The 25,729-nt window shown below is 42.5% G+C and overlaps 1 protein-coding gene across 1 annotated transcript in view; it reads left to right on the forward strand.

Moving 5' to 3' along the window:
* The window catches only part of PDILT (protein disulfide isomerase like, testis expressed), a 46,113-nt gene extending 21,443 nt beyond the window's left edge, over positions 1-24,670 (forward strand). The window contains exons 3-11 of the mRNA XM_052636223.1: positions 2,287-2,420; positions 3,854-3,991; positions 8,486-8,596; positions 8,678-8,803; positions 13,934-14,131; positions 17,458-17,578; positions 20,327-20,505; positions 23,605-23,694; positions 24,440-24,670. Of these exons, the coding sequence (XP_052492183.1) occupies positions 2,287-2,420; positions 3,854-3,991; positions 8,486-8,596; positions 8,678-8,803; positions 13,934-14,131; positions 17,458-17,578; positions 20,327-20,505; positions 23,605-23,694; positions 24,440-24,670 (1,328 nt within the window). The remainder of the gene's footprint in view (positions 1-2,286; positions 2,421-3,853; positions 3,992-8,485; positions 8,597-8,677; positions 8,804-13,933; positions 14,132-17,457; positions 17,579-20,326; positions 20,506-23,604; positions 23,695-24,439) is intronic.
* The last annotated feature ends 1,059 nt before the right edge of the window (positions 24,671-25,729 follow it).

Raw genomic sequence — 25,729 nt, forward strand, 5'->3', positions numbered from 1 at the left:
AATCAGAGCAATGGTTCTGATGACCTGAAATGCAACCTCATTTGGAGGGATTTTATTCACCTTTTTTTGGCATTTTCAGAATGTGTAAGCTAATTTCTTTCAGGTCATTAAAAAAAAAAATAATTTTTTCAGGCAAAGCCTTTAGGAGAAAGGGTTTGTTTTCATAATGTGTGCCTCTTTCTTCCTTAAAGATGGCTTGGACCACTGTGAAAATAGAATCTCGACGTTGGGCTGGTATCTGGGTTTGGGGGTGGGGGATGACTGCTGTGAGTCAAACCATGGTCTGAGGATGGCATGATGCCTCCCCACCCACTCTGTCCCTTGAGACCACCGCATCGTCCTCCTATGAACCTTCAGAGGCCTGACTCACCGTGACTTTTTTAATGGCCTAATTTGTATCTACTGAAGCTGGACATTGTGTCCCCATGACCAGAAATTCTTCTCTTGGGCATGTTCCCAACAGAAGTGCATATAATGTGCCCCTAGAGACATGCCCAAGAATTAATTCTTAGTAGCCCCAAACTGTAAACAAACCAAATGCCCATTAATAAGGAATGAATAAATAAGTCATAGAATATCCACACAACAGAGTGCTACACAGGAGTGGGAATGAATCTGAAAGTACAACATGGAGGAATCTCACAAGTGTAATGAAGCCAGATCCTCAAACACATGCTGTATGACTCTGTTTATATGCAGTTCAAGAACAAGCTGTTAGAAGCTAGGGTAACTGTTACTTCTAGTTACCTCTAGGTGAGAGCAGGGTAGAGGCTGGGAGGGGGCACATGGGGACTTCTAAGGGGCTGATAATTTTCTATTTCTTTATCTGGGTGGTATTTACACATGTTTGTTCATTTTATGAAAATTCATCAAACTGTATATTAATTTGTGTACCTTTCTCCACGTAAACATACTTAATTAGAAATTTTTTAAAGGCCTAATATTCTTAGTAAAGGTAAGTAAAGACAGTGCCCTTTCCAATCAATTTAACAATAATGTCCTTTTCAGACAGTTTAGCGACTCATTGTGCATTCCTCAAGCCCCAGGCTGCAATTTGTCCTGCCACAGGGTCTTTGCACAAAGGCCTTTTCTCTGCCTTTCCTTCTCTAGCTACTTCCTGTTAACTCCTATGTATCCTTCAATTTTCAGCTCATAAGTGATTTCCTCCAGGATTTCCTCCTCAACTTCACAGTGTAGGTCATGTATCTTTTCTACTGGTCCACAGAATTTTGCTTTTTAATGCTAACTTTGGGTGTCATTACATACTTGTTTGTGCAGTTATTTGACAATTATCTTCCTCAACAGAATGAAAGCTGCATAGCAGAGGCAAGGTCTTATTTCTGTTCACCATTTTATCCCCAGGACCAAACACAGCATTCTAACATGGCACTCCAATGCATACTTATCAAATGAATGAATGAGTGAAGGAATCAGTCGTGAGAGAAGGAATAAAGGCTTTTTTATGTCATACAAAGCTACTCACAACTAACATTGCTCTAGCTCATAAATTCATTTTAAATGATCCATTCTATTTGATAATAGTCTTTGACAGAAAATATTTTAATTACTTGCCATCATATAACATCGATGATCCTAGCAAGCACAGTCCATTTGCAGCCTTGTGTACATTTTGGCACACTATTATATATCCCAGATATGGTAGATGTGTCTCAATTTTAGAAGCTTTCTGTATGCTTGGCATTTCCCATATGATAGCTGAGAAATGGAAGTCAGGATAGATGACCTTAGAGGACATCCATGTCTCAGCTAATGAATGGGAGACACAGGGAGATAGTGGAATTTTCCTAAGGGTGCAGAATTAGCTGGTCTTTTTATTTACCTTTTAAATTTTTTGAAGTGACTTAGCAGCAGCAGCAGTATGTTTTAAAAAATAAATCCATCTTCCTTTCACTTTGAACAGTGAATAAGAAAACACGGCTGGGCATGCTTTCTCCTGGGTTTGATTCCCAGGTTCACCAGTGGAGTGGCCAATAGCAAGTTGAAACCTCAATATGTATCCCATAGGGCTACTATGGAGACGTAATATATGCAAAATGCTCAGCACAGTGCCTGGTCCTTGGTAAGAGTTTGGTAAAGTTTAGTTGTTATTAAAATTTACATCCTTGGGGCTCAGATTGAGGAAGAGAGGAAGAATTGACCTTGGCTTTCAAGGGGTGGGAATCTAAGGCAAGAGGTTTCTACTCATTTAACTTGGGGAAGATAGGCCTTGCTCCAGTTCAAGAGGAAAGTTCTGTGGGATCCATTTAATTGTACCTCTCTCTCCAGGAGTGGTTGAATCTACTGCCTTGGTTGTTTGGTTGAGAAGACAAATTAGCCAGAAAGCATTTCTGTTCTCTGACAGCAATGAGATAGCAGAGTTTGTGAATTCCAGGCCCTTGGTCATCGTCGGTTTCTTCCAGGTACTGCATTCAAGAGGTGGGAGGTGGCTTCTCAGTTGCTAAGGTTTCCTATGTCTGGGAGGGTGCGTGGGGTGAAGAGAGGTCTTCCATTTAGGTTAATTCCATGCCCATTCTTCCTTTTCAATGACTGGTTTTCTGAGAAAACTGGAAGGATAAAAAATAAAGAAAAAGTGGAAGCTGAAATGGCAGGAGGAGCTAACTACAAAGGCAGACAGTAATGGGGAGAAAGGAGAAGAGATTAATATATTTTGAACTAATTTTGATAGTATAACTGATCTTTTTGAGGTCCACTTAGAACATCAATGACTAATAAATGATTTTCAAATTGCCCTTGCTTTTGGAGAATGAGTTTCTTATACATCTTTGCTCTTTTCCTGTAACTTTGATGACTCCTCCCTTTTTCTGAGCAGAAATCAGAACTTTGGGGTTATACTTACACATGGGGAGAATTTGTACTTTTTTCTCTCCCGTATTACATTTTGACATGGTTTCTGGCCACAGTTTTCTTTCAAGCTAAAGAATGAAGGCTGAAACTACAACCATATCTTAATATGAAGTTCATATCTGCTACTACACGTGATCAAATCAATGGCCTCTTCTGAAAGCAATTAAGGACTGCGTGTGCATGTGTGCTTAGCTGCTCAGTTGTGTCCAACTCTTTGCAGCCCCAGTGACTGTAGCCTGCCAGGCTCCTCCATGGGGTTTCTCCAGGCAAGAATATTGGAGTAGGTTGCCATACCCTCCTCCAGGGGATCTTCCCAACCCAGGGATTGAAACCAGGTCTCCCACCTTGCAGGCAGATTCTTTACCATCTGAGCCAATAGGCAAGTCCATTTAAGAACTAAATTATTAATAAAAAGTCTCAACAACTATGTTAGTAGATCCTTCACTCTCATACTTGGAAAAGGTCAAGTTTATCAATTCTATTTATCTCTGTGTATTTGCCTATTTTGACCTTAGTCATAGCCATAGAGGAGAAGGCAATGACAACCCACTCCAGTACTCTTGCCTGGAGAATCCCATGGATGGAGGAGCCTGGTAGGCTGCAGTCTATGGGGTCACGAAGTGTTGGACACGACTGAGCGGCTTCAGTTTCACTTTTCACTTTCATGCATTGGAGAAGGAAATGGAAACTCACTCCAGTATTCTTGCCTGGAGAATCCCAGGGACAGAGGAGCCTGGTGGGCTACTGTCTATGGGGTCACACAGAGTTGGACATGACTGACGTGACTTAGTAGCAGCAGCAGCAGCAGCATAGCCATGGAAGTATTCTGGGTATGAAACATCCATGAAGGTGGATTTAGGTAGCCTACCAAAACCACAGAACTTGGAAAGATGAAGAGATGAGTTAGTCACCATTTTCACCCTGTCCTTAAAATTGCCAGGCATTTTGCTTTCTGTCGAAGCCTCATCAAACATCTCTCCCCAAATAGGACTTAGAGGAAGAAGTAGCAGAGTTGTTCTACGAAATGATCAAAGACTTTCCAGAGCTAACATTTGGAGCGATATCGATTAGACATTCCATTGGGCGTTACCATGTCACCCTTGACAGTGTTATAGTGTTCAAAAAGGTAAGACTTGGGTTTTATTGCTAGTGATGGGTCTCTGGTTCAAAACAATGAACCATGCATGCGCTTTGGGTATAAATTCTGGTTCTGCACTTGTGAACTAAGTGGCATTGACTAGCTGGTTTCTGGGAAACCAGTCTCTAGACGTCTCTCTGACCTTTCCAGCCATTTCCCACTGGGAGCTCCTCCTTTCCTTAACCAGTAAATGCCATTAATTAAGGCTCAGTCTTCTGCCCTGCATTTGCTTCTGGTTCATCCAAGCTTCCCCATCAATCCATATACCCATGATTTACAAATCTCCATCTCCAGCCAGACTTCTCTAATCTCCAGACCTTTAAATCCATCACCAGATGTCTCAACATGGTCAAGCCTAAGTCATGATCTCCGTTCCAAATCCTCTTCTAGTATTTTCTCTCTCTTTTTGTGAATAGCAGAAACATTTATTCCACCCAGCAGTCACTGAAGAAAAGTGAAGTTCGAAAACCTTTCTCTTATTATCTTCTCAGTTAGGCATTTTTGTCAAAGAAGACACACACAGGGCACATGAACACAATACAAACGTTCAGCATCATGAATCATAGGGAAATGCGATCCTCTCATCGTGAGATGTCACCATCACTCCCAACTCCTCTGTAAACAAAATCAGAACACCTCGGCATCATCCTAACACCTTCCTCTTTTCCATCCCTGCTAACCAATCCATCAGTCCAATCCCACTGATTTTTAAATTTAAAATATTCCATGAATCTATCTACTTCTTTCTACTGCTACCATCATAGATCAAGTGACCATTCATATCCCACAGCTTAGTGCAATATACATCAATGGGTCTACCACATTTTATCTTGTCCTCTCAAGAGATACCTTCAAAATTAAAATCTGATGGTTATTTTCCTCCTTCTAATTGAAAGCCCTTTAATAGCTTCCTATAATTTTTAGGATAAATATGAGTCCTTGATGAGGGCCACAAGGCTTTCCACAGTCTAACCTCTATTACAAACTTCCCTCCTCTCCCTCTCTGGGATCTAGATCTGAGCTGTTCAATACAGCAACCACCAGTCACATGTGACTATTTACTTTAACAATAAAATTTTAGTTCTTCAATCAAACTAGCTATTAGTAGATAGTGGCAACTATATTTAATATCATTGATTTACAGAGCAAATCCATCATCTCAGAGAATTCTACTGAAGTGTTACTTTAGACTCTGTAGTTTGGTTCCTGGAATACGCATTATTCCCTCCTTCAGTTCAGTTCAGTTCAGTTCAGTTGCTCAGTCGTGTTCGACTCTTTGCGATCCCACGAATCGCAGCACACCAGGCCTCCCTCTCCATCACCAACTCCCGGAGTTCACTCAGACTCACGTCCATCGAGTCAGTGATGCCATCCAGCCATCTCATCCTCTGTCGTCCCCTTCTCCTCCTGCCCCCAACCCCTCCCCCAATCCCTCCCAGCATCAAAGTCTTTTCCAATGAGTCAACTCTTCGCATGAGGTGGCCAAAGTACTGGAGTTTCAGCTTTAGCATCATTCCTTCCAAAGAAATCCCAGGGTTGATCTCCTTCAGAATGGACTGGTTGGATCTCCTTGCAGTCCAAGGGACTCTCAAGAATCTTCTCCAACACCACAGTTCAAAAGCATCAATTCTTTGGCACTCAGCCTTCTTCACAGTCCAACTCTCACATCCATACATGACTACTGGAAAAACCATAGCCTTGACTAGACGGACCTTAGTCAGCAAAGTAATGTCTCTGCTTTTGAATATGCTGTCTAGGTTGGTCATAACTTTTCTCCCAAGGAGTAAGTGTCTTTTAATTTCATGGCTGCAATCACCATCTGTAGTGATTTTGGAGCCCAGAAAAATAAAGTCTGACACTGTTTCCACTGTTTCCCCATCTATTTCCCATGAAGTGATGGGACCAGAGCCCATGATCTTCGTTTTCTGAATGTTGAGCTTTAAGCCAACTTTTTCACTCTCCTCTTTCACTTTCATGAAGAGTCTTTTTAGTTCCTCTTCACTTTCTGCCATAAGGGTGGTGTCATCTGCATATCTGAGGTTATTGATATTTCTCCCGGCAATCTTGATTCCAGCTTGTGTTTCTTCCAGTCCAGCATTTCTCATGATGTACTCTGCATAGAAGTTAAATAAGCAGAATGACAATATACAGCCTTGATGTACTCCTTTTCCTTTTTGGAACCAGTCTGTTGTTCCATGTCCAGTTCTAACTGTTGCTTCCTGACCTGCATATAGTTTTCTCAAGAGGCAGGTCAGGTGGTCTGGTATGCCCATCTCTTTCAGAATTTTCCACAGTTGATTGTGATCCACACAGTCAAAGGCTTTGGCATAGTCAATAAAGCAGAAATAGATGTTTTTCTGGAACTCTCTTGCTTTTTCCATGATCCAGGGGATGTTGCTAAATCCTTATAATAACTTGAATAACATGTTACTTGAAGACATGGCTCAGAGAGGTTAGGTTACTTGCTCAAAGCCACACAGGAAGTAGATGAAATGATCCAGATGCTGGTTGACTTCTCATAGGGAAGACTGTGAGCCATTGTGTTTTACTTAGGCCCATGGAAGTCTGAAAAATTCCAAACTAGAGAATAAAATAACCTGATTTGTGTTTTTGAATGGACAACATAGAATCCAGAAGTAGATCCAAATGCATACTGAAATTTAGTATTTAATAAAGATGATGTTTTAGACTAGTAGGCAGACTATGTCATTCAGTGACTAGCACTGAGAGAATTGGGTAGCCATTTGAAAAAACCGAAAGCTAAATCCATAAGTCATTTCTACCACCAAATTAAATTTCACACTGATCCCTGATTTAAAAATATAATAAAACTGTGGAAAGACTAGAAGATGCCATAGGAGAATTTGCTTTCTAACCTTGGAGGGAGGGGAAGAGTCCCTTTATGAAGCATGACAGAAACCATAGAAAATATGAAAAGAAACCACTGATAAATTCGGACCATTCAAAAAAATGTTAAATTCTGAGGAACAAGTGAAGGTTACTCAGTCATGTCCAACTCTTTGAACCCCATGGACTATACAGTCCATGGAATTCTCCAAGCCAGAACACTGGAGTGGGAGGCCACACCCTTCTCCAGGGGATCTTCCCAACCCAGGGATCAAACCCAGGTCTCCTGCATTGCAGGCAGATTCTTTACAAGCTGAGCTACCAGGGAAACCCTCTGCAGAACAAAGCAGGTCACAAAATCAAATAAAGGCAGGCATTTGATACCATTAAACTTGAGCTCCAGAATTCAAAAAAAAAAAAAAAAAAACAGCAAACTTGGCATTGCATTTAGGAGAGATTTGGTCTATGTTAACGGTTAAGAACATGGGCACTAGAGTCAGATTGCCTGAGCTGGAATTTTGGCTCCATGTCTTAGCTTAGCTTAGCTTAGTTTAGCAACCGTGGGCAAGACATTTCACTCCTCTGTGCCTCAATTTTCTCAATTGTAAAATGGGCAAAATAATAATATATGGCTCAATGAGATGTTATGAGGATTAAATGAGTTAATATATACAACATGTTTAGAACTGTGGCTGGTACAACTTGAGCTCTCCATGAGTTTAATTAGTATTAGTTAACTATTACTATGACCAGACAAGAGTGTAGGCCTTATCAAGAGGACAATAAGGCTTATGTTTAAGAAAGAGTCGTAGTTTAACAACATCACTCTGGCTGAAGTTTAGGGGACAGATTGAAGGGAAGCAGAGGGATAAGTTGAAAGACTATTAGGAAACTATTGTAGGAGCCCAGGGAATATATTTGGACTAGAGGCTGGAATTGGTATAGATATAGAGAAGGAGATGGAGTAGAGAGAAATAAGGAGATAGCTACTTTTTTCTCCTCTCCCACGGACTTTGATCCTGTGCTACAGAGAATTTATGTAATTTCCTGTGTTAATCCAGGTCCTTCTGAGAAGCAGTCATCACGCAGGATTAGTCATGCAAAAATTAGGGGAAATGCCTGTGAAGGAAAACAGAGAGGGGGCTGGGGAAACTTATCAGACCATCATGCAGATCTGACCCTTGGAAGGAAGGAAGGTGAAATGGAAGTCTTTGGTTGCAGTGCAGTCCTAAGAAAGTTCAACAAAGTCCTCCATAAGAAAAGTCCTGCATCTCCCAGAAATGGGCTTGCCTTAGTACCCTTGAAAAATTCATTGGTTAGGAGCAGTGTGTGAAAAACTGCTCAGCATCAGCACAAATACATTGATGAGATTTCAGAGCAAGGCAGATGGGGCTGTCAGTCAGCTATACTCCCTGCTCTGTAGACTGGAGATTTTCATGGCTTCCCCATATCCATATTCCACCCTCAGGTTAGTCTGCTCAGATGTCTATATTTATTAAGTATCTAGATTATATGTCACACCTGTTAACATGGTGTTTCCCTTTTATCCAAGGGGAAAATCGTGCTATTTACATTTATTAAGTGGTTATGTCATGGATGCTACTGCCCTCTAATGTTTTTCTTCTTTCATCCAAGGGAAGAATTGTGAACCGCCAGGAGCTTATTAATGACAATGTCAACAAACAAATCCTCAATAAACTTATAAAAGAACAACTCACAGATCTTGTTATTGAATACAACACTGAGGTCAGTGAGCAAAGGGTCTCAGGAGGAGGGTAGCTGCGGTAGCTGTGTGCACAGAATGACTTGTTTTCTTTTTAATTTCAGAATAGGGATCTGATTTACGAATTGAACATCCTGAATCACATGTTGCTCTTTGTCTCCAAAAGCTCTGAGTCATTTCGTGTAATAATGCAGCATTACAAGTTGGCATCGAAGATATTCCAAAACAAGGTTTGTGGAAGTTGCCACTGCTTTTTAGGGTTCTTTGGATAGAAATCAAAGTCCTGTAGACCCTGATGCCATCCATCTGCTTTGCTGATTGTAAATGAATCTAAGAAGAATTGGCATATTCGTTTGCATACCACTCTCCTGATTTGCAGTCTTCTTCCTGCCCAGTGTCTCTTTCTTTCTCACCAAAGCTTTGCTTTTTCTTCCCTCATCTTTTTGAGAAGTCTACTATGGTAACATGATTGTTTTGGCTGCTTTTTTGATGGACCAGGCTCTGCTAAGAGTGGGTGACTGCACTGTGGCTAGAATTTGGCCTGGAGGAGAGGGGAAGGCAAGACCTAGGTCAGGGACTGTGAAAAGCCTGAAGATGTGAAGCAGTACAGACTGTAGTTGCTGGGGTTCTAGGATTCAGCATCAACAGGCTTCGGTGCAAATTCTCTTCCTGTTAACAAGTGATTTTATCTTAGATGAGTATAATCTCTCAGTCTCAGTCACTGTCAGTGAAAAATGGGGAATTAGAATTAGAAGTGCTTCATGTAAAGCAATGAGCAAATGTACACTAAACAGTGCTTACTTTTATTATTATCATTAGAAACACATCAGTGTTTCCTAAGTATTATATCCATATTTATGTAGTTACCACTGTCTGGATTATGGAGGCTATTTACTTCCTTTTTCTCTTTATTTTTATAATAAGTAAGGTAAGAAAATTATTCTGAAATTTAAACAAAACAATTAAAAACTTTGAAGATGCAAATGAACACATAATAAAGCCACTATGCACCAACATATTTAAAGACCATGCTACATCCCACCTTATTATTCTCCAGGAAAGTTGTTCTAATTACAAAAACATCTGTTGTAAATGCATTCCTCTGTATGTGTGTGTGTGTGTGTGTGTGTGTGTGTGTGTGTGTGTGTGTGCTCATTGTGTCCTACTCATTGTGACCCCATGGACTGCAGCGCCCTCCAGGCTCCCCTGTCCATGGAATTTCCCAGGCAAGAATACTGGAGTGGTTTGCCAGTTACTTCTCCAGGGAATCTTTCCAACCCACGGGTCCAACCTGCCTGTCTTATGTCTCCTGCATTGGCAGGTGGGTTCTTTATCCCTTGCACAACCTGGGAAGCAATACGTTCCTGGTTTATTCAATTTTAACCTAGATTGTTGATGTAATTAAATTGATTACAATCTGATTGCTTTCCTTCTATTTTTGTTATAATGGTCAATTTGTTGTTGCTATGCATTGGAGAAGACAATGGCAACCCACTCCAGTGCTCTTGCCTGGAGAATCCCAGGGACGGCAGAGCCTGGTGGGCTGCCGTCTATGGGTTTGCACAGAGTTGGACACAACTGAAGTGACTTAGCAGCAGCAGCAGTCACTATGAGAAGTGAAAGACAAAGCAGAAAAAGAAAATATACCCATCTGAATGCAGAGTTTCAGAGAATAGCAGGGAAAGAGAAGAAAGCTTTCTTAAGTGAACAATGCAAAAAAAAAAAAAAAAAAAAAGAGGAAAACAATAGAATGGGAAAGACTAGCGATCTCTTCAAGAATATAGATACCAAAGGAACATTTCATGCAAAGATAGACACAATAAAGGACAGAAATGGTATGGACCTAACAGAAGCAGACGACAGAAGAGGTGGCAAGAATACACAAGACCTATGCAAAAAAGATCTTAATGACCCAGATAACCATGATGGTGTGATCACTCACCTAGAGCCAGACAAGCTGGAGTGCAAAGTCAAGTGGGCCTTAGGAAGCATCACTGTGAACAAAGCTAGAGGAAGTGATGGAATGCCAGTAGAGCTATTTCAAATCCTAAAAGATGATGCTTTGAAAGTGCTGCACTCAACATGCCAGCAAATTTGGAAAACTCAGCAGTGGCCACAGGACTGGAAAAGGTCAGTTTTCATTCCAATCCCAAAGAAGGGCAATACCAAAGAATGTTCAAACTGTTGCATAATGGCACTCATTTCACATACTAGTAAAGTAATGCTCAAAATCCTTCAAGGTAGATTTCAACAATATGTGAACCGAGAACTTCCAGATGTTCAAGCTGGATTTAGAAAAGGCAGACATACCAGAGATCAAACTGCCAACATCCTCTGGATCATAGAAAGAGCAAGAGAGTTCCAGAAAAACATCTATTCCTGCTTAATTATGCTAATTATGCTATATGTAGATCTCAACAAACTGGAAAATTCTTAAAGAGATGGGAATACCAGACCACCTGACCTACCTCTTGAGATACTTGTATGTAGGTCAAGGAGCAACAGTTAGAACTGTACATGGAACAACTGACCAGTTCAAAATCAGGAAAGGGGTATGTCAAGGCTGTATATTGTCACCCTGCTTATTTAACTTACATGCAGAGAGAGTACATCATGAGAAATGCCAGGCTGGATAAAGCACAAGCTGGATTCAAGATTGCCAGGAGAAATATCAATAACCTCATATACACAGATGACACCACCCTTATGGAAGAAAGTGAAGAGGAATTAAAGAGCCTCTTGATGAAGGTTGAAAGAGGAGAGTGGAAAAGCTAGCTTACAACTCAACATTCAGAAAACTAAGATCATGGCATCTGGTCCCATCATGGCAAATAGATGGGGAAACAATGGAAACAGTGACAGACTTTATTTTCTGGGCTCCAAAATCACTGTGGATAGTGACTACAGCCATGAAACTAACAGACACTTGCTCCTTGGAAGAAAAGCAATGACAAACCTAGACAGTGTATTAAAAAGCAGAGACATCACTTTGCTGACAAAGGTCCAAAGCTATGGTTTTTCCTGTAGTCATGTATGGATGTGAGAGCTGGACAATAAAAAAGGCTGAGCACCGAAGAATTGATACTTTTGAACTGTGGTGTTGTTGGAGAAGACTCTTGAGAGTCCCTTGAACAGCAAGGAGATCAAACCAGTCAATCCTAAATGAACTCAACCCTAAATATTCATTGGAAGGACTGATGCTGAAACTGAAGCTCCAATACTCTGGCCACATGATGCAAAAGGCTGATTTATAGATTCATTGAAAAGACCTTGATGCTGGGAATGATTGATGGCAGGAGGAAAAGGCAATGACAGAGGATGAAATCGTTGAATGGTGTGACTGACTAAACGGATGTGAGTTTAAGCAAACTCCAGGTGATGGTAAGGACAGAGAAGTCTGGCATGCTGCAGTCCATGGGGTGGCAAAGAGTTGTACATGATTGAGTTACTGAACAACAAGTTGCTAAGTCATGTCTGACTCTCTTGTGACCCCGTGGACTGTAGCCCTCCAGGCTTTTCTGTCCATGAGCTCCCCAGCAAGAATACTAGAGTAGGTTGCCATTTTCTTCTCCAGGGGAATCTTCCTCACCCAGGGATCAAATGCACATCTCCTGAATCATCAGGCGGATTCTTTACCACTGAGCCACCAGGGAAGCATAATTGCTTAGCCATAATTCTTCTAGATTAATTTTTTAATTTATCTCTTTAATCTAGATGGAATTTATTTTGGTGTATATCAAAAGATTGAGGTTGTTGATTGCCTTTATCCCATTTAGCAAGCTTGTTGAATGTCATTTATTGATTGTGCTCCATTTTCGAGGCAAAGTTATACAGTTGGATAAATACTATTCCAACAGGTCATGCCCCTTATCTTGTTCTCCTCTAACAAATGTCTATTGAAAATATACATGGTTTTAATATGTCTACTTTGTTTTTCACTCTCTCCCCAGCACCTGGAAGACTGTCTGACACACAGTAGGACTCTTAATATTTTGAATCATGAATGACCTGAGAGTGTCCAAATCCAGGGTCTTCAAGAGCCTCTAAATGGTCTCCTTCTTCCACACTTTCTTCTTATCTACAACCAGAGTGGCCTTTTAAAATTATCACCATGTCACACTCTGGCTTATTATCCTCAGCAACTTCTCATCTCTTTCATATCAACCCTCGGCTCCTCACTGTGGATCTGACCTTATCTCTCACCATCTCCCATGACTCTCTCCCTCATGGTGCTGTAGCCACACCCTCTGTTCTAGAACACTCTAAGCATTCCCCGTCCCTCCACTCAGGCCTTTTCAGTAACAGTTTTCACTGCTTAAATAAGTGATCCCTGACTAGTTACTCATCACTCAGGTCCAAGCTCAAATGTCACCTCCTCAGATATGCTTCCTGACCTTCTTACAAAATATTGAGCCCCTATGTCATCCTATCTGTGCAGTCCTCTCTCACAGTGCCCTGTCTCATTATCCAGTTGGCACTCACTCATTGCTATCTAATTGATTAATTTCTTTACTCATTTCTTGCCTGTCTTCTCCACTAGAACGTGAGATCCATGAAGGCATGAATTTTGTCTACCTTGTATCCCCAGTACTTAGTAAAATTCCTAGTAGCCACTCTACAAATAGGTGTAGAATGCATGCTTGAATGACTTATGAGTTTCCTAGATGAAAGAATAATTTAGAATAATAATGAGTTGACATGTACTGAGCAATTTTCTACCTCCCAGTCACTGAACTAAGCCTTTTATATGCAGCCTTTTCATTCTCACAGCAACCCTGCAGGGTAGATACTATTATAATTATCACTTTACAGATAAGAAACTGTAGCACATAGAGGGGACATTACTGTTTTGCCGAAGGAATTGAGATGAAAGCTCAGGATCTCCTGATTTCCTGCAGTTGTATGAATGCTGTCTTGCACAAGGATGATGAAACCAGGATGACAGCTAATGCCTGTCTATGCAGTGGAGTTCAGGACTGCACCTGATGAACAGGAGCCTTTACAGAGAGGCTCCATAGATGCTGCTATTTACATTTCATTAAGTGCCTTGCCGGGCTTCCTTGGTGGCTCAGACAGTCAAGAATTTGCCTGCAGTGCAGGGGACTCGGATTCAATCTCTGGGTCAGGAAGATCCCCCGAAGAAGGGAATGGCTACCCACTCCAGTATTCTTGCCTGGAGAATTCCATGGACAGAGGAACCTGATGGGCTATAGTCCATGGGGTTACAAAGAGTCAGACACGACTGAGCGACTCAAACTACTACCACTACAAGCGTCCTCCCATAGCTTCCCGCAGTTTCTCTCCCTCGCCCTGTCCATACCTCCAGTCCAGACAGACATGGGTTTCATTTGATTTGGCAGATCCTTTTCATCCTTGTGGATACAGATGTGCCCAGAAATAGACGTGTCTTCAAATACTTCCAGATCACAGAGGTCGATGTCCCATGTATCCAAATCCTAAACTTAAGCTCCGATGCAAGGTACAAAATGCCTTTCGAGGAAATAACCTATGAAAACCTCCAGAAATTCGGCCAGAGCTTCCTGAATAGAAAGGCTAAGGTAAGCCAGTCCTTGGGTAACGATTATTCAGAACCTCAAAATAATTCTCTTTTGGCTGTGCTGGGTCTTCATTGCTTCGCTTAGGCTTTTTCTAGTTGCAGTGAGCGGTGGCTACTCTTCCTTGTGATGCTCGGACTTCTCATTGTGTTGGCTCCTCCTACTTCCCAACATAGGTTCTAGGCAAGCTTGGATTCAGTAGTTGTGGTGCACAACCTTAGTTGCCCTGAAGCATATGGAATCTTCCTTGACCAGGGATCGAACCCATGTCCCCTGCATTGGCAGGCAGATTCTTATCCACTGTGCCACCAGGGAGGTCCTCAAAATAATTCTTTTTCTGTCCTTCTGCTGGCTTTGGTCATCCGAATGGAAAGGTCAGTCTTACTGTTCTTGTGATGAAATACCCGCATCTCTCCATCTCAAATCTATTCAACTTTTGATATCTCCTGACTTTATAATTCCACCATTAATTCGTTACTCTTAAAATTAAGACATTTTCTCTATAGGAATCTCCAATTGAAATAAGCACTCCCAGCCTGGCATCCTCTTAAAGTAGGTTCTTATTCTTCTTTCAGACTCTAAAGTGAAAGATTTACTTGGGCACAGGGTAGATGCTTGCTTAGGGGAGAAGACGGGGTGGCATATATGGAGCAACCAGAACTTAACCTCAAAGACTTTAGGGACTAAGGAGGAGAGGCTTCAAAAAGAGGGCTACAAACACTATGTTGCCCCATTATATAACCACCTGCTTTTTATTTAGCTCTTTCTATATCCTCAACCACCCTTCTGAGTTACTCTCTGCTGTGTTAGGTGATCACATTATTTATTTTTCCAAATGCGGATACTTTCGAGGGTAATGGGAGCATTCTTTGGAAGTAATCTAAATGGCAGGAATAAACTGGGACACTCCAGGCAAACAGGAATGTATGATCACCTTATTTCGGAGGGCTCCCTCTACTTCTGTCCACCCCCCCCCCCCCCCACAAACACTGCTTCCTCTGCAGCCTTCTCAAATGAAAGCTGATTTTTCTTTTATGTACAGTATTATCACACACCAGTTGATAAGGCTGGTGTCCTCCATGCCACTTCTAAACCATTTCTCCTCCTTCTGCTTTTAAAAACTCCAAATTCTTTAGATTCCATGCCTTTGGACTTTAGACCACCAGCTCCGGCCTCCCATGGCTGTCATGATCACTTCTCTTTCACTATCTGAGGCTGCAGACACGTCCTCCACCCCTATTCCATCCTCATTTACAAAGATGTCAATATCTCAAACCCTCATCTCTTCTCCAGCAATGGTGTATCCATGCCCTCTCAGCCACCTGCTCTTATTTCCATACTCTAGAAGTGGCAGCCTCTCTGAAAGCCTGATTTCTCCCTTCCTGTCCCCTCAGTTGCCTTCTCTAGTAGCCACATGGCTACATTCCCTTACCCTTTTTGTGGCTCCAGTCTCCTGATCTCATTTCATAAACCCTTTAGTGCCCTCCTTTGTTGACTTGGACTCCATGTCCATCGCTCTGATGATGATTCCCTTAACTCCTCCCTCCCTTTCACCTTCCACCTCCTCTACATCCCGTAGCATTTCTCAGGCAAAATCACAACTCCAGTTGAACCCATTTAACTTTCCCATTGATTCCAGGCCAATCCTGGAGAAAAAGAACATCACCCTGAGGCAGGCTGGCTTCATGGAGTCAGAAACCAAACCTCCTGTGGGCTCTTAGACATGTTCTGACATTTATAGAAATTTCACTTAATGTGTTCATTCTCTTAATCTTGGACTCTATTTCTCCTCAACCTCATGCCTACTTTCAGTCTGAGGTGAGTATTCTAATATATCACTAAGAAAATGGAAGGTTTCAGACAGGGGCCCCTCATTTTCTATCACCACATCTGCAGATCTACTTGGAGGTCTGCCTGTCCTCTTTTTCTCATGCTGGCTATATCTCAGGAGGTGTTTGTCTTCCTCTCAAGGACCAGCACATCCTCTTGTGTTCTTGGAACAAAGAGGAGTATCTTTCATCTGACCTATAAGATGTCATGAGTCTGATCTGGCCCATTGCTAATTCTGCATCATTTTCTCCATTTCCCATCCCTCACATCCAGTCCCCATTCTTTTTATGCTCCCTCACAAAGAATCTTCAGGTCCTTTCCAGAGGTGGGGGTAGAGATGAGGGAAGCTATTGTAGGTGCCAAGGCTGGTGAGTTGGGCAAAGACCACACAGCAAGGACTTGTAAGCATATTAAGGATTTGGTATTCTAAGAGCAATGGGAAGCCATACTTGCCTGGTGAAAGTAGAGCCTGCTTTTAGGAGAATAAAGGTGTGAAGAGGATTAGGAGGAGATAAAGAGAGGACACTGTAATAACAGTGACCTAGATGAGAGATGAAAGCTACCTGGCCAGAGTAGTAGCAGTGTAGACAGAAAGGTGTGAATTCAAGAGATATTCAGAAAACAATGGTTGCAAAAAATATATATGTTCTGAGATTTTTCATCGCCTCCTTCAAAGACAAGCAAGAACTGAGTTCAGTTTTTCATTTGTTCACAATATTGACTGAGGTCTTATGATGTACCAGTACTCAGTGGTACTCAATGATAAGGGAAGAAAAGTCCTTTGTGACATTCCATCCACTGAGAGAGGGACACATTAATCACATAACCATAAAATAAATATAAATGATAAATAAGTGATATAGGAAAAGTACCAAGTATTATGAGAATTTATAAAAGCAGGGCTGTGACCTAGTCTGGGGGAGAGTCAGGGAAATCTTCCTTTGAGATCATTCTGAAAGACAAATCTGAGTTAGAGATAATTCTGATAGAGAAGGGAGCGTGGGAATGAGGAAGTGGGCAGAAGGCTAGCCCTTTGAGTGAATAGACCAGTGTGGCTGAAGAAAGTAAGGAAAGAATGATGAGCATGAAAAAGGTGGCAGGAAACAAAGTATAATATATATTTTATAGGTGACATAAATGATCCAGTTTGTTCTTGGGATAATTGAGGACAGCTATATTTTTGGAAGAAAGGACATAGACTAGTTCAGATGTTAATGATGTGAAATCCACTCTCATCTAAGAACTCTAAGAATCATGTATTCGGAATTCTGGAATCCACCCTGGTTTGGGACTCTGCTGCTTTCTCAGCCCTCTGACTCTAGTGCCCTGGACAATCCAGTTTGCACATTTAGCTCATGACCTTTCTTAGCATTTCAAATGCTTTCCCAAGGCTGCTGTGAAAACAAGAGAAAATTTTCTATTGTTTCCAGCTGTGGTGGGGACCCCAACTGCCAACCAATTTCTGGAGGCTGTTGAAATGTCTCAAATTTATTTCCTAGAAACATCTATCCAGTGAAGAAATTCCAAATTATTGGGACCAGGGACCGGTTAAGCAGCTTGTTGGGAAGAACTTCAACGTCGTCGTGTTTGACAAGGAAAGGGACGTGTTTGTGATGTTCTGTGAGTATCTCTGCAGAGGCCGCTGGAGGCAGTGGCTCCAAAGTTACTTTTTCAAGTGTAGGTTCCTGAATTCTTGGGTACTAAAATCTCCAAAACCTATCAAAGCATCATGCCAAGAATGGTCTTCAGACATCCATAGTTTGGATCAAGATGAGATCAGCTACAAAGCAACCCTCCCCCCAGATCAAATCCTTGAAGTGTGTGGAATACCTTTCACATAATTGAAGCCTGTGGCTATTTGTAACAACAGTAATAACTGATGGCTAACGCTGATTGAATGCTAGATCCACCAGGCCTGTGCCGTCAGTCTCTACTTTATTGTTCTCACCTTGCTGGTGCTAAGCTGCTAAGTCGCTTCAGTCATGTCCGACTCTGTGCGACCCCATAGACGGAAAGAAGCCCACCAGGTTCCCCTGTCCCTGGGATTCTCAAGGCAAGAACACTGGAGTGGGTTGCCATTTCCTGCTCCAATGCATGAAAGTGAAAAGTGAAAAGGAATTCGCTCAGTCATGTCTGACTCTTCGCGACCCCATGGACTGCAGCCTACCAGGCTCCTCCATCCATGGGATTTGCCAGGCAAGAGTACTGGAGTGGGGTGCCATTGCCTTCTAGTAAACAGAGTCCCAGGGAAGTGAAACTTTACTAAAGTTATGCAGCTAGTGGGTGACCTTAAGTAAGTAAGGGATTGGAACCTAGTCAGCCTGAACCCAGTGGCTACACGGGTAATGTGTACCATTATGCTGTACCAGTATAAGTTAAGTAACATCAGATAGCCCATATTTAACACACCTGAGTTGGTGCAACCAAAATGAAGACTCACGTCATGTATGTAAAAGACCTGGAACAGTGTCTGGCATCTTGTAAGCACATGATCAAAGGCAGGTACTATTGCCATTATTTCCCCTGTTATGATTATTTCCAGTGTTCACCCAGGGACTGTTGCTCTTCCTCCACTGTTTCTGATTTGCATGTGAAAGCCAAAAGCCAAGGGACCTTCTCTTTCACCCTGAGACACAGAGAAGGGTGGCAATGCAGTGACTTCAGATACCTCTTTTGTTTAACAGGAGGAGTTGATATTTATTGAGCACTGATGAGTTTGCTGTTTATACACTTGCTCTCATTCCTCCTCTAACCAAGCCTCTTAGGAAGGTACAGTGGATTTCCCCATGATACAGATCAGGGAACCTAGCCTCAGAGAAAAGAATTACTTTAGAATTACCCTAGATCACATAGCAAGTAAGCTGCAAGACAAAAAGTTCAAACCCAGGTCTGTTGCCATCATTTCCTAGAGGGTGAAACAAGGACTGGGTTACATTATGCAGGCCTTTAAAACTCTCATTGAAATGGACATTCATCCATGGAGCCAGGTGTTTATAGTCTGCATGGCTGAATAACCACGATCTTTTGCTTTTAAGTGAGAGGCTGGGGAGGCTTTTCTTTCCTCATCTGACACTGGGAGTCTTGAGAATGCTCACTTGGTTTTGGTAAAAAACCAAAGCGGTCTTATGTTTTTTGGAATCAGTGTTGTCAGATTAGCCTCACGACTATAGCCATTAGGCCCCCTTGGGTTCCAACCCAGGGCCTGTTGATCTCCAGGGAAGCTGCCAGGATACGGCCAGGAGAGTAGATGATCACAGAGGCACTCAGTCTGTAAACTGAGGGATAATCATCCGAATGTAATATCCAGGAACTTTGAGCCACTCCCCGGACAAAGCCAGAATCTTTAATGGAACGACCAAGGCAAGGTTGTTTAACTTCCATGCTGGAGCTGGTCCCGATTTCTCCTCATAGTTCCAGGTGTCTGGACTGTCCACAGAGCTTAAGGAACTATCTGGAGGGAAGTCCAGTGTCTCTTTCCCAGCGATAGTTGTACTTAGCTCAACCTCATGTTCACTTCCTAGGTGGACTTTCCTCCACAGGACTGAAAGGGGTATGATACAATGGTCACAAGTCAAAGCAGCCTGTCTGCTAATCCCACTTCCTTTGCTTAAATCACTAAGTGACCTTGAGCTGTAAACTTAACTGCTGTTGGAAAATTCTTGTGCTCTCTCTCACATACACAAATACACATACTTTTTGGAAGAACATAAATATTTTTTTCTTGGTTTGGTTTTCCTCTTCAGCTGGATGGAAGGAAATGTTAAAGGGAAATCAGAGAATAGAAGAAAATGTCTCAACATGTTAATGTCTGAGTAGAAGGGGGACTAGGTTATTTTTTTTTTCTAGTTTATTTAGTGATGATCAGATACTATAGCTGAAATGTAAGATAACCTAAGTGAAGTAAGTGAAAGTGAAAGTTGCTCAGTTGTGTCTGACTCTTTGTGACCCCATGGACTATACAGTCCATGGAATTCTCCAGGCCAGGATACTGGAGTGGGTAGCCATTCCCTTCTCCAGGGGATCTTCCCAACCCAGGGATTGAACCCTGGTCTCCCACATTGCAGGTGGATTCTTTACCAGCTGAGCCAGGAGGGAAGCCCAAGAATACTGGAATGGGTAGCCTACCCCTTCTCCAGTGGATCTTCCTGACCCAGGAATCGAACCGGGGTCTCCTGCATTGCAGGTGGTTTCTTTACCAACTGAGCTATCAGGGAAGCCCAAGATAACCTAACACACTATTAAAAGAGACAGGGAATGCAATTTGTATGGCAGCACACCATCAGTGGAACACGGTGATGTGTCTATGGGGGAGTGTGGCTTTCAGGGTCTTTATGAGTGTGAGCTTGAGTGATGGCCTTTCTTTTCCAGATGCACCCTGGTCCCAGAAGTGCATGGTGTTGTTCCCAGTGTTGGAAGAGTTGGGCAGAAAGTATCAAAACCACTCCACAGTCACCATTGCCAAGATTGACATCACGGCAAATGACATTGAGCTGACATACCGGGAACGGTACCCCTTCTTCAGACTCTTCCCCACTGACTCTCAAAAAGTGAGGGGCTCTTGGGATTCACATAACTGGAAATGTTATATTATTGTCAAGGACTCAGTTTCTCTCAGTCTCCTTCTACCTTTTACCAAATCAACTTCATTCTCAGCTCCAACTCTTATTATCTTTTCATATTCAAGTTAGAGAAAAATTTGCACTAGCTTTCAGAAAATTCCCAACTCAGTCTGATTGGGTCCCCCTAACCCAATCATTGTGGTAAAGGGGATGCTGGTGTTTTGATGGTCAGGCCTAGGTCAAATGGTTCCCTCTGGTATTAGAGCTGAGCTTCACTCAGACTACATGGACTCAGTCACCATGTGAGTATTGGGGGTGGGGTGGTACCAGAAGAAGGAAGATTTCATGATGGAGACAATTAAGTACTTTCCACTTTGGTTTTAGAGCCATTGAACATCACCAGTGTTCATGGAATACATACTTCATGCTACTTTGGTATGTGGGGAAGAACGTCAAAGAATCACAACCAAGGTCCCTGGTCCCAAGAAGAGTATGATTAAGTGTTGGGTAAAGTCATGGAATGTGAAGTCAAGTGGGCCTTAGGAAGTATCACTGCGAACAGAGCTAGTGGAGGTGATGGAATTCCAGTTGAGCTAGAATTCCAGTTGAGCTATTTCAAATCCTGAAAGACGATGCTGTGAAAGTGCTGCACTCAGTATATCAGCAAATTTGGAAAACTCAGCAGTGGCCACAGGACTGGAAAAGTTTTCATTCCAATCCCAAAGAATGCTCAAGCTACCACACAATTGCACTCATCTCACATGCTAGTAAAGTAATGCTCAAAATTCTTTAAGCCAGGCTTCAGCAATATGTGAACCATGAACTTCTAGGTGTTCCAGCTGGTTTTAGAAAAGGCAGAGGAACCAGAGATCAAATTGCCAACATTTGCTGGATCATCAAAAAAGCAAGAGAGTTCCAGAAAAAACATTGATTTCTGCTTTATTGACTATGCCAAAGCCTTTGACTGCGTGGATCACAATAAACTGGAAAATTCTGAAAGAGTTGGGAATACCAGACCACCTGACCTGCCTTTTTAGAAACCTATATGCAGGTCAGGAAGCAATAGTTAGAACTGGACATGGAACAACAGACTGGTTCCAAAAAGGAAAAGGAGTACGTCAAGGCTGTATATTGTCACCCTGTTTATTTAACTTCTATGCAGAGTACATCATGAGAAACGCTGGGTTGGAAGAAGCACAAGCTGGAATCAAGATTGCCGGGAGAAATAGCAATAACTTCAGATAAGCAGATGACTCCACCCTTATGGGAGAAAGTGAAGAAGAACTAAAGAGCCTCTTGATGAAAGTGAAAGAGGAGAGTGAAAAAGTTGGCTTAAAGCTCAACATTCAGAACGCTAAGATTATGGCATCTGGTCCCATCACTTCACAGCAAATAGATGAGGAAACAGTGGAAACAGTGGTTGACTTTATTTTTCTGGGCTCCAAAATCACTGCAGATGGTGACTGCAGCCATGAAATTAAAAGACGCTTACTCCTTGGAAGGAAAGTGATGACCAACCTAGACAGCATATTAAAAAGCAGAGACTTTACTTTGCCAACAAAGGTCCGTCTAGTCAAGGCTATGGTTTTTCCATTGGTCATGTATGGTTGTGAGAGTTGGACTGTGAAGAAAGCTGAGTGCCAAAGAATTGATGCTTTTGAACTGTGGTGTTGGAGAAGACTCTTGAGAGTCCCTTGAACTGCAAGGAGATCTAACCAGTCCATCCTAAAGGAGATCAGTCCTGGGTGTTCATTGGAAGGACTGATGTTGAAGCTGAAACTCCAGTATTTTGGCCACCTGATGTGAAGAGCTGACTCATTTGAGAATACCCTGATGCTGGGAAAAATTGAAGGTGGGAGGAGAAGGGGATAACAGAGGATGAGATGGTTGGATGGCATCACTGACTCAATGGACATGAGTTTGGGTAAGCTCCAGGAGTTGGTGATGGACAAGGAGGCCTGGCATGCTGCGGTTCATGGAGTCACAAAGAGTTGGACACAGCTGAGTGAACTGAACTGAACTGAAAGTCATGGTATGGCCTCATCTCCAAATGCAATTGGCATTAAATATGGAAGATTCTGGAAGGCAGATATGGCTGGAAGTCTTCATGAAAATATGACACTTTGAAGAATGGTAGGGATTTAAATCAGAAGTGTGTGACTTATAAGTAGGGAGTATAATATAAACAAGGGGGTAGGCAGAAGGCTAACCACAGAACTTTGAAAGAGATACCATCCTTCTGGTGTAGAAGCTGCACATGGAAAATGAGGCTAGATTGAAAGGGTGGATGGACCTGGTTCAGATCTTCAGTTATCTGAAAAGGAGTTTAGACAGCCAGAGGGCAGTAAGCAGTTTCCTAATCTCTTAAAGACTGAAAAAGGAAAGGAAGCTAGTGACAGCTGAGCAAGAACATATGCCAGACACTTTGCAAAACAAATATTCTTATTCTTTAGTAATACAATAGCATATATATCTATATCTAGATACATATAGTGCTTCTATGAGTCAAGCATTGTTTTAAGTGCCTTTTGCATGTTGTTTGCGACCCCATGGCCTGTAAGCCCACCAGGCTTCTCTGTCCATGAGATTTCCCAGGCAAGAGTACTGGAGTGGATTGCCATTTCTTTTTCTCCAGGGGCCCTTCCCAGCCCAGGAATAGAACCCAGGTCTCCTGCCTTGCAGGCAGATTTACCTCTGAGCCACCAGGGAAGCCTCCTTTTCACATAGTAACTCGTTAAATCCATATAACAACATCATGAGAGAGGGACTGTTATTATCTTCATATTACAGTTAAGGAAACTGAGTCATAGAGTGGTTAAGCTTCCAGACAACACTGCCAAGTGGTGAAGCCAGGGTTTGAGCTTCAACAGTGTGGCCCCATAGTTCTTGCTCTGAACGACTACATCACAGCCCTATGATGGAGGATATTTCATTATTCTTATGGCAATGAAAGCTCAGAGAAGTTAAGGAACTTGCTCACTGCACTCAGGTTGTTAGGAATTTGACTCCGGATTTGTCTGTGGAGCAATCCCTGAGTATCCTTCAGGAAGAGGCTACCATTTCAACTCTGCTCCATTTTCTTCCTAGGCTGTACTGTACAATGGTGAACATACCCTGAAGGGCTTTTCTGACTTCCTGGAAAGTCAAATCAAGATTCGGATTGAGGATGAAGATGAGGTAAGGTGAAACAGCAGTACCTTAGACCATTCTGTCCCACACAGAACCATCAAGAGCTCAATAGATTAGGAAAGAGGGTGCCAAGAGTTCTATAATCTTGTGGCAGAGAATGGAGGTTGGATGACTTTAGTTCAAGGACGCATGCTATTAGAAAGGCAGAGTTGAGAAACACAGAAGGACAAGGTCTCACACAGCTCCCAGGCTGCTTCCCTAGGTCCACTATTCTTGAGTGCTTAACCACACATCCTGATGGGCTCCTGTGCCCTGGCATTGTTCTACAATCTCCATTCCCTCCCAATTCTGTCCATGCCTCAGTAAGGCCGTCTGCTGGAAGGGGTCATCTGTATTAGTTAGGACGCTTTCCGTTGCAAATGTCAGAAACTATAGCTCATCAAAGGTGGGTGGATTCTGGAGCTCAGAGTCATTTTCTGTCTCCCCATCTCTGTTTTCCTCTGTTTGCTTCATTCGCAAGCAGGCACTTCCCCATGGAGGGGCAGTGACTGCTCCACAGCTCTCAGCTAATACCTTCTCAGCTTGCAAACAAAGTATTATTAATAATACCAGGTAGTCCTAGCACATGTTCTGGAGCGAATCTCAGTAGCCAGGCCTGGGGCAGCGGCACCTCTGGGCTTAGAGCAGTGAAAGGCTGCTTGACACTGCAATGACAATTACTGCATAATTCTTGCCTCTATTTATTTTTCCTCCTCCAACGCTTTCTCCCTCCCTCTCTTCTTTTCTTAAATAGCTACTCTCTGTTGAGCAAAGTGAAGAGACAGAAAAGGAGGTATTAGCGGAAGAAAAGGAGGAAATTTTTATGAAGAAAGAGCTACCAGAACAGAATGTGCCTGAGCTGGAGAATGTGACCAAGCTCGAAGGGCCAACTGAACTGAAAGAAAAGGCTGAGGAGGAGAAGGTAGCTGAGCCAAAGGAACCTCCAACACAGGCGGAGAAACCAAGAGTGAAGGAAGAACTGTAAGGCTCTCTAAAGCCAGGAAGAGAGGGTGCCCATTTTCCAGATCCTGGCATCATTTTCTGAGTTGATCTACTCCAAATAAAATTCTATAACATTGTGTTAGGTGGGTGGAGGCTGGATAATAAAAGCCCTTGAATGTCTTTGGCCCCGTGTTACTTGTTACCTTTTTTCTGCTTGGTGTTGCCTTAGAAGAGCTGTTTGGCCTTGAATTCAGATAGGGCTGCAAGGGAAGCCATAATAGTAACATTAAATGAGTGTTTACAACATACTGGGCATTCGCTTAGTTCTCACAGCCTCACTGAGAGCTAGGTTTCATCATCCCCATTTTACAGATGAGAAAACTGAGGCAAAGAGAGGTTGAGCAACCAGGCAGGATCACAAGGCTACAAAGCCCTTGAAATATGATTCTCAGCGATCTCACTCCACAGATGGTGCATACATCACCATCACCACTACCACATTGGGATCCCCAGAAAGGGTGGCTGATGCTTTCAAAGAGGTGGAATGATCTTTGTATGCTTCATTTTAGCACAGTAGAAAGAGATTTGACCCAAAATCTCTCCCTAGTCTTTCACATCTCAAAATGACCCATTCTCATAAGCAACCATATGCTAGGCTAACCCTCAAGTCCCTTCTTTCCTTTTATTACAGTAAAAGTAATTCCACCAAAACACGTGACTCCTCCTACTTCCTTCCATGTGACTCCATCCACTATTCCCCATCTCCAGCCACCAGTCTCAGCCACAGAAGTCTTCTAATTGGTCCCTCTACTGCTGCTCTGTACCTCCAAGGCCACCCCCCCCCCCCCCCCCACCACCACCACATACATACACACAGTCCATAGTCCCTAAAGCTGTTAAAGTGATCTTTTTAAAAGCCATATCATGACAGCTTACAGTGTTACCCCGTTTTTCTAGTTTCTAGTGCCTACCTGCCATTCATGGTTTCTTCTTCAAAGAACTCTGACCATTTGTTTCCATCCTCACTTTTCCTGCTTCCTCTGACTCTAATTCTTCCTGTCTCTCTCTCATAAGCACCACTGTAATTTTGCACTGGGCCTGC

Source organism: Budorcas taxicolor, chromosome 2, assembly GCF_023091745.1.
Source record: "Budorcas taxicolor isolate Tak-1 chromosome 2, Takin1.1, whole genome shotgun sequence".
NCBI classification, from domain to species: domain Eukaryota; kingdom Metazoa; phylum Chordata; class Mammalia; order Artiodactyla; family Bovidae; genus Budorcas; species Budorcas taxicolor.